Source organism: Oenanthe melanoleuca, chromosome 6, assembly GCF_029582105.1.
Source record: "Oenanthe melanoleuca isolate GR-GAL-2019-014 chromosome 6, OMel1.0, whole genome shotgun sequence".
NCBI lineage: Eukaryota > Metazoa > Chordata > Aves > Passeriformes > Muscicapidae > Oenanthe > Oenanthe melanoleuca.
The window spans coordinates 22,639,190-22,654,732 of NC_079340.1; the positions used below are offsets into that span (position 1 = coordinate 22,639,190).

General features: G+C 41.4%; 1 protein-coding gene across 2 annotated transcripts in view; it reads left to right on the plus strand.

Moving 5' to 3' along the window:
• The window catches only part of SUFU (SUFU negative regulator of hedgehog signaling), an 83,938-nt gene that overhangs the window by 18,911 nt on the left and 49,484 nt on the right, over positions 1 to 15,543 (plus strand). For both annotated transcript variants that reach the window (XM_056495027.1, XM_056495029.1), the window contains exon 3: positions 5,082 to 5,218. In XM_056495027.1, coding sequence (XP_056351002.1) covers positions 5,082 to 5,218 — 137 coding nt within the window. The remainder of the gene's footprint in view (positions 1 to 5,081; positions 5,219 to 15,543) is intronic.

The following is a 15,543-nucleotide window of genomic DNA, read 5'->3' on the forward strand; positions in this document are numbered from 1 at the left end:
GAATATGGGAGTAAGCAGGTAGGTTTCGGCTGAAATAACTCTTTTGGAAACTTTTTAAGCCTTTTATGTAAAGGGGTTGCTGTGCCTGTTTTCTTATGGAATTGCTTCCCAGGAACCTCCCAGCATGCTGTTGGGGCTCTCAGATGAGAGTTGTATACTGTTTGACAGCTGCACTAAAATCAACCGCTTCCTGTTAGGCAAGATGATGGAAGCACTAGATAGGGTCCTTTTTTCCTTCCCCCCCACCTTAAGCTCTGGAATCTGAGGGTCATTTGCTTATGGTGGGTAGAAACTGTGCAATGCACCTGGAGCTTGAATTCAGAAGACTGGCTGTGCATAATCTTGTTAAAGGTACATCAGCTCTTGCCTGATGTCCTTCCCAGGGGTTAGAGACACTAAAGTGTTCAGCTCAGTGGCTGCTAAAGGCTCCACCTTTTGTGTTGTTTGTTAGTGGGCAGTAAAAGGGAAAGTGATTCATGTCTCAGGTGATTCAAGTGATTCTCAGGAAAGACCTGTGAAGTCACTGGGTATCTTGATGCTCTTTGTGACACCAGTCCTCTGTGTTGCTAATAGTAGTCTCTTTGGTACCTAATGGAAAAATCTGCTGGGACAGGTATTAGCTCTGCAGCCTTAAAACACTATTGAGGTTTGAGCTCCAAATTGCTTTGGTCTCATCAGGCAGAGTGGTGACTGCCTGTCACCTTGGTTTGACTATCTCCTCAAAATTTGAAAAGAACCTGAGAAGCTGATCTGGAGTACTGAAAGCTATGGATTGGCAATTACTGTGTTGGGAATTTTTTTTATGAATGGGATGAGGATTGTGGGTACAATTAAAATTGGTACTGATGCAAATAACAGTAGCTCTTCAGGTTTAGAAATTTAGTGATACTGTGTTTCTGCAACCTTCAAAATGGTGTCAGAGTAGCTCACCGGGAGCAGAATAGGTAACTGTCCTTGTAGAAGACATGGAAAAATGCAATTGAAGACTTGAAGTAAAAGGCATTTTAAGTGGCTTCACAAAGGTAGTGTTGAAGCAGCTAAAAACTGAGTCTGAGACCAGTAATTCCAGAGTGCTGTGACCTTGCTTCCCAGAAGAGACTTGGTTTATGTCTCTGAAATTGTTGGGAGTTCAGCTGTGACTTCTGAAAGTGCAGTCCTAACTATCCCCAAACAGCCTGAAAGGGCTTTCTTGTTGTTCTCAGGCTGAAATAATCATAGTGATTTCCCTATGTAAACTCCCTTTTCCAGGGATTGGTTCACCTAGTATATTTATGTGCACATACTCTTAAACTCTCAAAAAAATAAACACCTAGTACACTCTGCTCCTTGTACAGAGCTGTGCAGTTTTCAAAAGCAGAATTGCAGAAATACTGCCATTTGCACTGCAGTGAAGCAAACCTTCCCTTCGTCCTTGCAAAAGCGAGAATGAAAGTGCTTTGGCAAATAGCTTTGATTTAAACTGAAAAGCCTCTGGTTTTCAGAGCTGCTTTTAAAGCAAGGGCTACTTTGGCTTTTGATCCTCTTAAGCTGGGTTATTGGATGTGAAAAACACCCTGGGTACTCTGCTGCAGAGGGGAGCAGCTTTTCAGTTCTCTGTGTGTGGCTTCAGGAGAGGGCCTGGCAGAGCGTGGGGTGGTGGGGGACTCGGGGCAGCCTGGTTACACAGCTCTGTAAATAAAGGGGCCTCTATTTCTTTGTATTCTTTTGCTGGAACTAAATATCATGATCAGTGAAACTCTTACCTCATTAAAGGAACAAGCCAGGCTCTTCCAGAATATGTGCAGTTCTGCAGTGTGGTTTGTTCTGCTGAGCTGATTTGCTGAACAGATAAAGGGAGTTTTAACCTGAGAATGGCATGTAATATATGACCTTGGCTTTTGAAAGGTTTATTTTTGTTCTTTTGACAAAATAAGGCTTTAATATTAAATATGGGGTTGGATTTGACTTGGCAGATACCAGAGCCTTCTATTACTGCAGTAGTCATAATACAAAACTATCTGATGTGTGCCAATGAGTGTGCAGCAAGCCAAGAATTTCTCCATCAGTGTTTATTTTTCTGAAAACTTACCCTGTTGCTTTGCAGTTGGATTGGCTGAAAAGATGATGTGCCTTTGTGTTGGATGGAGCAAAGCAGAGATGGGCACCATATTGTCCATGCTATCCCTTTAAACTTAGCATCTTTAGTTTTGGGGCAAAATCCTTTCCTAGTGTCTAGAAGAAACTTTCACTCAAAACTCCAGAGCTCACCAGAACCAAAGCATAAAACAAACTATGTGAAATATTCAGGTCTGTTAGTATAGAAACTTAATGCTGTACTGCAGCTTTTAGTTTGTGTAGCCAGGGCCATGCAGGGATACAAAATACTAATTCTGAGGCTTTCTTCCTGCACATGTTCCATTTCAGATCATCATCTTACTGTAAAGCTGAGGTGCTTTTGGGGTGCTGCACTGCAAGAGTTTGGCTGAAGAAATGACCTGTAAAGCACTTCAGTGCTGAGATACTGAACTGAACTCCAAAGTCCTTCTTCTAAATGGGCTGTAGTTTGAATTGGTTACCTTCAGATTTAAACCACTACCACCCCCCAAGAAAACAAACAAAAAAAAAAACCCCACAAACAAAAAACACTTTCCAAAACCAAAAAACTAACAAACAAACCCAAACAGAAAAAGCCAATCTGAATCCCCAACCAACCTAACCATGACCAGAGAACCCCACACCAAATCTACAAGTTAATTCCTCACCTACCTAGCTCTGAGAAACCAGCCCCAAATAGTGCCAGAATCTTGCTTCTGTAGATCAAAGGCTGTAATCAAAATATGTTGCCTCTGCAGCTGGCAGAGGAGTTGTGTCAGGCTGACCTCCTGGGAATACTTTCCGCTGGAAAGGGAGCAGGCTGGTGCAGGTACAGGTAGCAGAGCATGTGGGGAGCTCTGTGGAAGAGCTCTTGACTTCCATGTGCTTTAGCAAGATTTCTTCCATCTGTGGGTTATTGTTACCCTTCCAACCAGTTTTTTTTTTTTTTTTTATGGAAATGAGGCTTGTTTGATCTTTTTCTTCTGGGAGTATTGTTAGAGTTTTTAGCTTGTTCATTGACTGGCTGGATGAAGGTGGTTGATTTTTCTAGAAGTTTTCTAGAATTTTGGGGGAAATTTGGAACTTTCAGGAAGAAGCACAAGTTAAACACCTGCAAGCCTGCAAAGTAGGGTGGGTTTTTTCCTAGCTTCTTGACATCCTCCTAAGAGAATGCTTAAGCAGTCAAGACATCCTTTAAAAGGAGGACACTGCCATGACAACCCAGTGTTTCCACATGAAATAAAGAGGAATCTCTCTGTCCTTGTGAGAGATAAGCCATTTGCTCTGTCTTCCATTGGCACGTGTATCTGGAGATCTTGGGTTTCTGACTGCCAAAAATAATTTCCCATGCTACTTGCTTCTCCACTAGCAGACTGGTGCATCCTCATAACAAATTTTGAAGCTGGGGCCAGTGTGAGCACTTGTAGTAAAAAGGATATCCATAAGAAAAACCAAGCTGCATAACTTGGCTACTGGATACATCTCTGTGATTTTCCTAGACCAAGGGTCAGAAACATACTGGAAGGTTGTAGGTCTGTGTAGCTCCTGAAGCTCATGTCTGCCTCCATTCTCAGGTACATTCCTCAAACCTCATCCAGGAGCTCTGATCCTGGGTTATGGTCCATTACTCAATGAGAGAAATTTCATGGCAGCTGTTGAAACTACATTGAATTTACCTTCAAATACAAGACTTTTATTAATAATAAAAGCAAAACCTTTGGCAATATACTAACGAAGTTACTATGCTAATTATACTCTGAATATTAATATTTCTTTCTATTAAAGACCTGTCTAAATTAAGCATGAAGTATTTCCAAAGTAATCACAAGTATTCAAAGCCACATGTGTCACAATTTCCTCAAAACCAGATTGCCAAGCTAAAATTAAACAGATCAAATACTTTTACTTTATAGACTGTTACCTCTGAACAGCTGCACAGTGCAGGTGAACTGTGTATTTTTAAATTTTCCCTGTATTTTCACCAACTTGGGACCATTAACTATAGAAAAACATTTTAAGTCTAATCTTTAAATACAAATCTCTCACATGCAAATAAAATTCTTCTAAGATTTAACTGTTAATTTGAGACTATAAGCATTGTATGCTGCTGCATTTTGTGGGTGTTCTTTGAAGATACATCTTGAATCTTTGGATTTTTTTTTTTTTAATCTTAAAAGGGAAGTAGCTTAATTCTTGTTTCCTTAGCCTTTTTAAAATTATTATTTATTTAGTAGTTCTGTAGTTCTCTGTTTAAGAGTCACGCTACCATATGAACAAATCCATTTAAATAATGTTGCCTGTCAGCTTTACTGCTTTGAAACTACTTTGTGTTGTTGACCAGCAACGTTCTCCTAAATACAAGTGTTGCTTTAGATTTGATGGATACTCACCTAAAGACTTCTGTTACTTAGTAACTTTCATATGGATCAATGTAAAGCATGTGTGGTCTTCTTTAAACAGTTATTTTTGGGAAGTAGAGAGCCAAGAGGTTAAAAAAAAAAAAAAAAAAGCCCGCTAAACTCTGTCTCATTGCATATTAGAAGTAAAGCTGTGTTGTTTCACAACATGCTTTGAAAGAAGGAAATTCAATAGGGAGCCATCTTACTTTCCAAAAAATTTAACTGTAAAAGATCAGCTCGAAGGCTTTTTGTTCACTTTGCTCTTTCTTAAAAATGACCCCTTCATAATGTTTGACTTTCTGATTTATGCTTTTTCCTGGAATCAGTTCTTGAAAACTATCCATTTTGAAGCATTTTTGTTCCTCCCTTTAAGAAATATTTATTTTTTCCTTTACTAACTAATAAAACATCATAAGGATGCTGATTGTCTGAGGTACAACTTTGCATTTGTGAAGCTGTCACTGTCCTGTACCAGTCAGTCAGGTGGATCTGCACGTGACTGGATGGCTGATTCTATGAGGAGAATGCTCATCCTTTTTCCATGGTCCTCATCTTAAATCTCTGGTTACAAGAAGCATGTCATGACTTTTTACTTTTCATTCCCTCCAGGTTTACAGGAACAGATGGACCGAGTGGTTTCGGGTTTGAGCTGACATTCCGGCTGAAGAGAGAGACGGGGGAGTCGGCACCACCCACCTGGCCAGCAGAGCTGATGCAAGGCTTGGCCAGATACGTCTTCCAGTCAGGTACCACAGGGTTAAATGCAGGGCCTTGCTTTTTCCTGCTCTAGTTTTGAAGGGCCATATCTGTTACAGGGTGTGACACTTGTCTCATCAGCACCCAGTCAGGTCTTGGGAACTGTCTTTGTGTGGGAGCCCAAAAAAGTGTGTTCCTTCCTCCAGCCTAGCCTGCAGGGACAAAACCAATTGTTGTTCAGGTACTGCAAATCTGAGTATTGAAAAGCTGAAGTTACACAACAGTCAGTAACTATAGGAAGTCTGCCCAGTGACTCTTACCTGCATGGTTGGGTTCACAGAATTGCAGAATCACAGAATAAGCTAGATTGGAAAAGACCTTTGAGGTCATCAAGTCCAATCTATGACCTAACACCTCATCAACTAAGCCATGGCACTGAGTGCCATGTCCAGTATCTTCTCTCAGCACGAAAAACACATTTGTTTATCTTGAATGGCTGAGGAACAGCCATCTGATAAGGTCTCACTTCTCAGCAGAAGTGCCATAACTCCCAAAAACATAGCAGCTCCGTCACAGGTAAATCCCTTCCAGTGGTCCCTGCAGCTGAGCAGTAGCAATGTGTATGAACGTGGAGTTGTTGGGATGTGGAAATGTAGAAGTTGTAATTAATACTAAGGCTGGGAGGGCCAAGGTATTAACAATTGTGAATCATTACTGCAGATGGTGAATTGCCAGAAAACTGGGAACCGGGATGCCTACAAACCATCCTCTTGCACTGTTCTTTCTTAGTTTCATTTATACTGGTAGATTGAATGTTGCTTTTAGTGTCAGGACATGAAAACCTGTGGAATGGCTGATGGCTAATGTACTTGAAAGACGCTTTCCAGCATCACAAGACCTGAATGAAAATATTTAAAGAACACTTTCTAACCTAATTTGAGGTCCTTTACAGGTAAAGTACCGTCTAAATCAGTGATTGTTGAATTGGTAGCTTTTGGTACCTACTATACTAGTTCATAAATTGCTCAGTAACTTCTGATTCTGCTGATGTTTTTCAGTCAGCTGGCTGACTCTCAAAGGGAAAAGGTCTGGGTAAGAACAGGATTGCTCTGCTAACCTCTGTAACAAATCTGAGGAACTGGCAATGTTCTAGGTATTTTTCTAAATATTGGTGAACATAGTTCAGTGCCAGCCTGGATTATTGCTTGTCTTTTTGTAACCTTTGCTATGTAGCTATCTTCCCCAGTTACCATCCAAAATTTTTCTCACCTTTCTATCTTGATTTTTGCAAATGTTAAGCATCTAAATCTACGTGACTGTCATTATTTTTTATCTTGTTTGAGATTCCCATCCTGCCTAAATTGTATTGCACAGCAGCTTTTTGATACTGACCATGAAGTGATGAATCCATACCCACGTTTTCTGTGCAATGATTGTGGGATCTGAAGAAAACATCTGAATCTAAGGTCTTCCTTTTAGATATAAAGTAATATAGGTGTTAACTTTTGCTGAATATCCTCCAACATGTTTGGAACATTTTAAATTTCCTAGTCCAGGCTAGTTCTCATAGCAGTTGCTTGTTGGTCAGTGTCTTTTCATGGGTCTGCAGGGTGAAACGGAATTTTGAAAAGTACTTTAGGGCAAACATCTTGGTGACTAAACTGGCAGTCAGATCAGAGACTTCCCTTGTTTGGTTTCTGCAGTAATGCAGTTCCATTTTTTTGACCTCAAAGCCAAAGGGCTGTTCTTAGAATGATAAGCATGGGTACAACCACTCTTTTCAATCTGGCATGAACCACCCTCCAGTATTATCTTCTGCTTATCCATCCTGGTTTTTACTTTATATCCACTATGACTCTTTAAAGGCACACTCAAACACATGCTGATGGATTCTAGCCTCTGGGTGTTTAGTTTTCAATTTGCCATATGAAATACAACATTGTATTAATCATAACTTGACTTTTCTTTGAATATTAAGTTGGATGCAAGCCAATACCACACTCATCATACAATGGGTGAACCTCATGCTGGGTTACCTTAGGAAAAGTATGAGCAGCACATAGAGGGAAGTTATTACCTCTTTGGAGTGGCACTGGGTACAAAATAGCACAAAATATTTTATCCTGTTTTGGGCCTTTAAAAGATACTGAAAAGCTGGAGAGTGTTCAAGGTGGTCAGAGTTCTAGGGCTTGTAAGCCATGAGGAGAGCTGGAGGGAGCAGGGCTAGTTTAGTCTGGAAAGAGAATGTGCAGGGTGATCTAATTGGAGCCTACAGTTGTAGGGAGGGTAGTTACAAGATTGTGGGGTCAAGCCCTTGATAGTACATCAAAGGGCTACAGCTCTGAATTGCAATATGGGAGGCCCTGGAAAAGCTTCAAGAAAAACTTGTGTACAAGGAAAGTAGCAAAGGACAGGGAATGGTTTATAAGAGAGGTGTTGGAAATCAATTCCTGGAAAGGTTCAGGACTTAGCTCAACAAAGCTAAGTTGGCCCTGATCTAGCATTGGTGGTGGCTCCACTTCAAATAGGGAGGCTGGACAAAAGAATCTGCAAATGCCCCTTAGAATATTACAGAAGTGTTGGATTTTGGGTGTTTTTTTCCATGCTGCTTCATGCTGTTCAGCTAGCAGCTGTGTGTTGTGACTGGCTGTTACCAACCATTCCTTGCCTTGTATAAAAGGCATCTGTATGCTATTGCAACAAGTGAACAATCTCTAGTTTTATTTTAGTAGAAATTTGATTATCACATGTCTCTTTTAGAAAAGAATTTTCTCAGGCTAAAATTGTCTGGTTAATTATAGACATCATGTCCATCCTGACAAGATGATGAATTTAGAAGTAGGACTTGTAACGGGACCTACTTTATCGTGTTTCTTCTTGATCTTTCAGGGCAATGCCAGTTGACCATGGCTAGATACAGTAATTTTCTAATTTAGTCAAAGATCTCTCCATTGCTCTGCACAGTTCTCAGTGCTTCTGCTATATCTGATGTGTTCTGCTTTGTTTTGTTGTACTCCCTCGAGCTGTCTTCTCTCAGGATGGTAGTGTCCAGAGCAGCTCCTGTGTTCTCCCTTATGTCACTCCTGGGTAATCAGGCACCCAGTTCTCAGCAGTGTAACTTTCTTTTCTGACTAACAGTTTCCCCCAGTTTGACATTCTCACTCTGCAGAGCCAAGTGAGCTTCTGCTGTTGGTTTTTCTTGTTTTTCTACAGGACTTGACTGAAACTTTTAAACGGAAGTATTTGAAGGGTTGGTTCCTCTGAAGCCTTTTGGGTATGAAGCAGGCTGTGCCATGACAGCATTGTTTTACATGATTTCTTTTTGCTCAGGTTCTTTCTGACTGTAGTGCTTAGAGCATTTGTCAAATGAAACTCTGATAAGTGATGTTTAAGTCAGGTGTGTGCAGCTTAATGTTGTCCTCTTCAGTTTTTAAAAAAAATAATCTATGGTGCCTCTTTAATACTCTGAAGCAGCCTTAAAAACATTTGATGAACCGAAACAACTAAAGTAAAACTTATGAATCCACCCAGGACAAGGAGCAAGAAAAAGAATAAAATTGGCAGAAACTTTTTTGGATAGGCTCCAAGCACTTTCATATGTCAGAAAATTGTCTACTCTGAAAGCTGTACTAAGAGCTAAATTCTTATTTCTTGATAAAAGCCAACTTTTTAGTTATCCCAGAGGTGTGCTCCTGAGTCCAGTTGAAGCTGGGGGAGAGTAAGTGTAGTTATACTTCTGCTGAGCCGAAGCATTTTCAGGTGGCGACGACTGAGTTGAATATTCACCTAGCAGCTACTGCTGTTCTAAATATTATTCCTGTGTACTGCAGTTGCAAAGCATGTCTCATTGCAAATTATGTGTTTTTCAACAAACTCTTCTAGGCAAATGAATGTTGCATTCCTTTGTTTCTCTCTTTCTCTTCTGCACTGTGGCAGTGCTTTAGAAAAGCAATCTTCTGCATTGAATTTCAGACCCTTTCAGCCTTGGCTTCTCTGTTCACTGTAACAAGCACTTGGTGCTTTTGATTCAAGGGCAGTACTTACCCTCCTTCAACAAAACCAGGCTTTCAAGTCTCAAAAAGTTTTATTTGTGGCTTTATCTGTTCTTAATTTTATCACTGTTTGACCATGACCACAAATTCCAACTCTGTTAGTTTTTAAACATCACCAAACCTTCAAACCTTGAAAATGAGACTTTGTACAATTCTGTGACCTTAGCTTGTCATGGTTCATGGGTGTACTGCAAATATCTCATGGTAGAACAAATTTATACTTCAATTCAAATTAAAAGGAAGAAACACTCTTCCTACAGAAAGCTTATCCAGAGCTTGCTACAATTGTTAACTCTTTATGTACTACAGTGTTAAGACCCTTGATCACTAGAGAGGGACTATGATTTGTGCTTTCCCAAAATTCAAATCTGCATATTTTTTTCTCTTTAGGGTAAATTTATTTTGTTTTCAATGGTCTGTCTGATATGTGTCAGGAAGGCAATAAACTGACATAGCATGAAAACAAGTACGTATGTGTATGAGCTCTTGCTGCTTCTGTATTTTTAGCCTGAAAAAAAACAGCTGCAGCTGTCAGGTACAGGTTTGGAGAAATTTCATGAAAACTCATCATGCATAGAGCCTAAAGATAATGGTGTGGCATATGTCATGGTTATATTGTCAACAATGCATGAGTTGTACTGGGGAAAGAGCCAGAAATTTTAAGAGGATGCCCATGAGTTAGAAGTTTGCAGGCTGGCTGAGCTTGATGACATTTACCTGAGAATGTATGAGCATGAGCAGGCTGAGCCCCTGCTGGTTTAGGGGAGACACAGGTAGCATCATAGGAGACTGGAAAACTGGCAGATGCTGTTCTTCACATCCCCTTAAAAAACCTGTATCAAAACCAAAACAAACTGCCAAAAGAAAAAAAAAAAAAACAAAAAACTCCAAGAAAACAACAACAAAAGTTTCTAATTGGTCAATCATATTTTGGGTTTTAAGAATCTCCTAAGATAAACAAACCATCCAAAAGGCATCCAGAATAATGGATGTTCCAGCATGGATTTATCAACAATAAATCAGAAGAAAGTAAGTTACAGGTATCAGTACTGTGTGTGAATGAGCTGAGGAAATGAGATCTTGGTAAAAGATGAAGAGGGCTGCAATACTGGTTGGATATTTAGACTCTGAGTAATTGTCATTGTGTTGTCATCAACCACAGAAGATGGGTAGAGCTGGGAAGTACTGGTGTACAGTAAGGACAGGGAAGCACAACATGTGCAAGGTCTTCTCCTGACACAGGAATAATCCAGTGCAATCAGTTGGGGGAAAGCAGCAGCTCTGAAAGGAAAAGAAAACTGTTTGGAGTTACTATTACCAATGAGCTATACCCAAACCAACACGCTCTTCATGCTGAGAGATAGAACTGAAATTTTTCTGATGTATAAATAGAAGTGTTCTGTGTATTGAATATGATTGGGTCCTACACTGCAAGGGAGAGGGAGAACACTGTATTTCATTTTAGGCAAAAAGTTTCAAGTCAGATGTATCCCAGTTGGAGGGAGACTAGACGAAAGCACTAAGAATGATCCAGAGGTCCAGAAAATACAGCCTGTGAAGGAATGATCAAAAGAGTTATATTTGTTTAGTCTAGGGAGGAGAAGATAGAAGACATGAGAACAATCTTCAAATACGCAAAAGCTTGCAGTAAGGAATAAAGTAATAAATATATTTTTCATGTGCCTACTGGGGATAGGGGAGAGTAAAAATTCTCTAATTTAACTACTAAAATTTCTGTAAAATAGGCTTAGGGTTTGTCATTAGAACTTCTGAAGGGCAACTGCAGTGACACATTTGGATAGTGGCAGATTCCCTATTGCTGCATATCTTTGAGAACAAGTTAAACTGTTCTTTCATGGATATTTGTCAGGCAGAGTTGATCCTTCCTTTAGGCAAGGACAGACTAGGAGCCTTCTCAGTCTCATTTACTATTACAAATATGTCTTGAATGACTAAGTGCTCTTCTCAGGTCTTCTAAATGTAAATTTTTTTATTCCATCAATACGTAAGTTATCTTTTCTCATAGTCTCCTGATGACTAGGTGAGTTCGATGTCTCAACTAATTGAAAAGTTGAATTTTAGTATTTGACCTTTGACTAGCCAGTAGTAGGAAGCTATGTGCATCCTGGGTACTGCAAAACATTAATAACAAAATGTACAGGCAAAAGAAGTAAGGATACAAGGTGCAATTTTTCAGTAGCATTTTAATGTAGATTTCAGCTGTGTACTTCAGAAGTAACTTCTGTGAATTATTTCTTAGAAAGCTTATTACTTCTGAAAAGTGGATTGGACAGAACCAATTCCAGTAGGTACATGAGAAGTTATACATGTTGATAACATGTCAAAACAACAACCAGACTGACTATAGCTGGTTTGGTTTGTGGGGTTTTTTTCCCTCACAAACACCCTCTGCACTGTCATGGTAAGCGATCCCCTTTACAGAGAAGAATATATGGAATATATCTGTTATTTCTGTGAAACCTGTAGGAACTTACTATCTGTGAGCTTCTGTCCTCTGTCATGATTCAAGTCCATGGGCCAATTTCTGAAAGTCTCCCCTGGAAAGGGAGGATGATTCTGCTGCATGAAAGTCACCAAGGCAGCACAGCTACACAAGCCTTTGGCAGCCAGGCTGAAAAGCAAGCCCAAAACAAGGTACATGTAGCCCTCCTTAGTAATTTCTGCCATGTGCTTTCTTCAGGTAGAAATTATTTTATGACAGCTTGACTCTAGTTTAGAGGGACACGCGATTCCTGCCATGTGCACGATATCCCAGTACATCAGTTTGGAGCCATTATGCCATCTCTCTATGCCACAGTTTCACCTTTGTTTAAACAAGAGTGATTATGGAAGTTGTAAAGGCTGCTGGTGTAGATGCACTCTTCTTATTCAGCAGTTTTCACCTGAGTCAAGTTAGTTTAGTCTGAGTCATGGAGGTTCTTTGTGTTTGACAGGCACTATAACTCTTACACTGAAAGTGGGGCTCAGTGAGATTAGGGGATCTGCTGGGAGTCACAGTCCTGCAGTCATTAGCCAGCAGATGCCTTGGCACCTGCCATCACCACCAAGCCTCATCTTCACATCTCCTGGGGTCCAGAAAGCTTCAGTGTAATAGCCTCAGTGACTCTTTGCTTGCCAACATGTTTTCAAACATTCTTGATGCAGGCCAATTTCTGTGTGTAAAAAGGAAAAAAACCAAAACAAGCAACCAAACTCTAAACCTAAAACAAACTCCTTGCTTCCTTGAATACAAATGAAGCTTCTCTGGCTTGTTTGTAAAGTTGTTTATTTCTTCCCAGGAGGATGACTAAAGCCAAATAAAATCTGCCAGTAATTCATACACATTTTTTCCTGACTGTGCCCTTATCTTTTTTTTTTCCCAACCCCGGGCCGATTTATTATTCTCTTCTGGTTGCTATGGCTCTGTAAAATATATATATTATTTCTATCATCTGTTTATAATATTGACCCGTTTCCAGTGTAGAGCTGGCCCTGTCTCCTCTCTAGTATTCCAGGATTTTAGATTAAAATTGTATGGAGATTAACTGCATTTTTTAGCTCTACAAAGAAGTATAAATCAACACCAATTTCAATTCAGCAGAACCTGTTATGCAGTGAACTCTGCTGTGTGAATGCTGAAATTGTAGCACAGTAAATTGCTGTAGGTGAACAGGACTCAACCAAGTGTGCAGGGGCTGCGTGCCTTTATTCTGCAAAGGGGTATGGAAACATTAAGTCACTGGTTCCAATTTAACCCAAGTTTGTCATGGCCAAAAGCTCTCATCATCTGATAGTTATTCAGCAGTCCTGAGAAATTGGTTGGGTTTTAGCCTAATTCCTCTTAGATGTTTCCCATAAAACAAGCTGTTCTGTGAGCAGCAGCTCAGACCGAGCCTGGTCCTTTGTGTTTTTGTGCACTGTGTCCTGTTCTGCTGCAATAAATCCCCTTCTTCTGTACTGCTGCCTTTGAGCTCACCTCCCTAATACTTCCCATCCCTCCCTCCTAAGCCAGCCTTGTCACATCCCCTAACTTCCAGCTGGGATGTACGTGCTGTGAGTGGTACCAAATGATGTGCTGGCTGATAAAACAAACCGGTTGCTGGTGTGCAGAGTGATTGGCTGACGAGCTGGGCACTACAGGCAGCTGTCAAGCTCGTGCTTTGGTCCCTAACCTGGAGCTGGCTTCCTCTGGAGCTGGATGGCAGCACTGAAGTTGTTGGCAACGGAATTGCCAGATGTAACTCTTGTAAATCTTCTTGAAAAGCATTGCAGCAAAGTGCTGGCTGCAGATAGGCATGGCCCCTTTTGCTCCCTCTTGTAGATCTGGGTTCCCTTGGTTAAATTAACGCAGGTCCCCTCTGCAGGCTTGCAAAGCTTAATGTTATTTGTCAGTTTGTATGACTGCTGAGACCTCCAGAGTCGATGCTTTTGTCCTTGCTTGTGAGGCAGGGATACACCCAGCTCTCTTTTTGTGGGTGGGTGCTGAGGCACAGGCTTGCCTGTCCTTGGGCAGCAGCTTTGCAGTGGCCTTGGCTATAGCTGAGGTTTCCATGGCTGTGAACTAGCAGCTGGTGGCCTGTCCTTCCTCTCTGTGAGTCCTATCATGATCAGAGTGGTTTCAGGTGTGGGTGGTAAACTGGGAGAGGGCATAGAGAAGGGACACAGCTGTGAATGCCACCATGTATGTGGTATGCCTGTTCTTTCTGGCAGCACAGAGTTGCATGGCCTTAGATTCTGTGTGATTGCATTGACTTCTCTTCCTGTTTCCAGCAGGAAGGATGTTGCCCCTTTGCAATACTGGAGGCACCCCATTGCCAGGCTCAGTCCTGCCCTTTGCCTTGGAGCACTGTCACTTCATCAGCCACTGATGGGATAAGCTGGCCATTATTTTTGCTAATTGTTATGCTTTTAGTGAGTAGCATGTTTCTGGCCTTTGTGACTTGCTGGACCTTGGGCAAGACTAGGCAATCTCTTCCCCACACATTTGATTCAGCTGTGGCATAGAAAAGCCCTTGCAACCCTTTGGCCAGATTTGAAAAGTGCAGGATGATTTCCCAGGAACATGAGAGGAAGGGACCATCACCACTGCTGAGTGACATTGCCTTTTGCTTCATTAGCATGGGTGCTGTGAAGTAGGACTGGATATGAGACTACTCCCAGTTGGAAGCACAGCAGTCATTAAGCTAGTTACATAGTACAAATCAAAGTATTTTCTTCTCTACCTCCCTAATCTGCCACAGTTTGGGCTTTTTTCCTCTCCTGCAGTTTGTCTGGATTTATGGTTATTTCCTGCATCTTGCTGTGGAAGCCACTGTTGCCTTTACAACTTCTATTTCTTGGCTGGGATCAGGTCTCTGACCTTCTCCAGCCCCAAAGGATAGGTTCACACTAAGGCACGGAGAGACTTTGCCAGGAGCAAAGGCACAGAAAGCCTTTGTTGCTTATAAAGGACTTTGTTGAAATAGAAGGAAAGCTGTCTTCCCCTAGACTGCTTTACTGATTACACAGTATTTCCAGGCAGTAAGTGAGGGATCTCAGTGCTGCCTGAAAGAGAAGGCTTGTTTGTAGCTGCTACTGCAATTTAGATAAAGTAGGTTTAGGCCCAGTTTGAGTTGGCGAGATTTCAACTGATGCTGTCCCTTTTAATTCTGTCAACTCATGTCCTGTTCCTGCCTGGGAACTGAACTTGGCTTGTTGTTTTTCAGCTGTTCAGTACAGTTCATTCAGTTGGTTTATTTAAAAAAAGAAAAAGAAAAAAAAGACGGGTGGGAAATTTGTCTTCTCTCTATGTTTTACATCAGTCCATGTGCCCTGATGCTGCTCCCAGAGGATTTGGGATGGACAGAGTACCAAGACTTGTAACTTTGATTCGTGGTTATTCTTAGAAATGCACAAGTTGTTTTAGCCTTCATTTTGCAGGTGGACTGCTTTTGGGAGAGGGAGGGAAGAAGCTGGCACAGAGACCTGGAGGAAGCTGTGTGGCACATCTCTGTGCAGGGCTGGCACAGGGACAGCCAGCAGGCCCCGTGCCCAGGGACCCTGGATGCTGGCCCCAGCAGGTGTTTATCCACAGTGGCTGCAGTTCAAGATCAGGACTCATCTGGCTGATGTTTTCTGCCCAAAGTGGAGGGGAGCTGAGATCTCTGCAGAAAGCCTTTTTTTCTATTCTACCCAGAGCTTCCCCACTGTAGGAGAGTGAGGAGGAGCCTGCAGGTTAGAGATCAGCAAGCTCTGTGAGAAAGAGTATCCCTTAACCCTGGGATAAAGGGAACAGGGGGGAATCTGCACATGGTCAGCCCAGCCTTGGATAAAGGCTCTGTCCC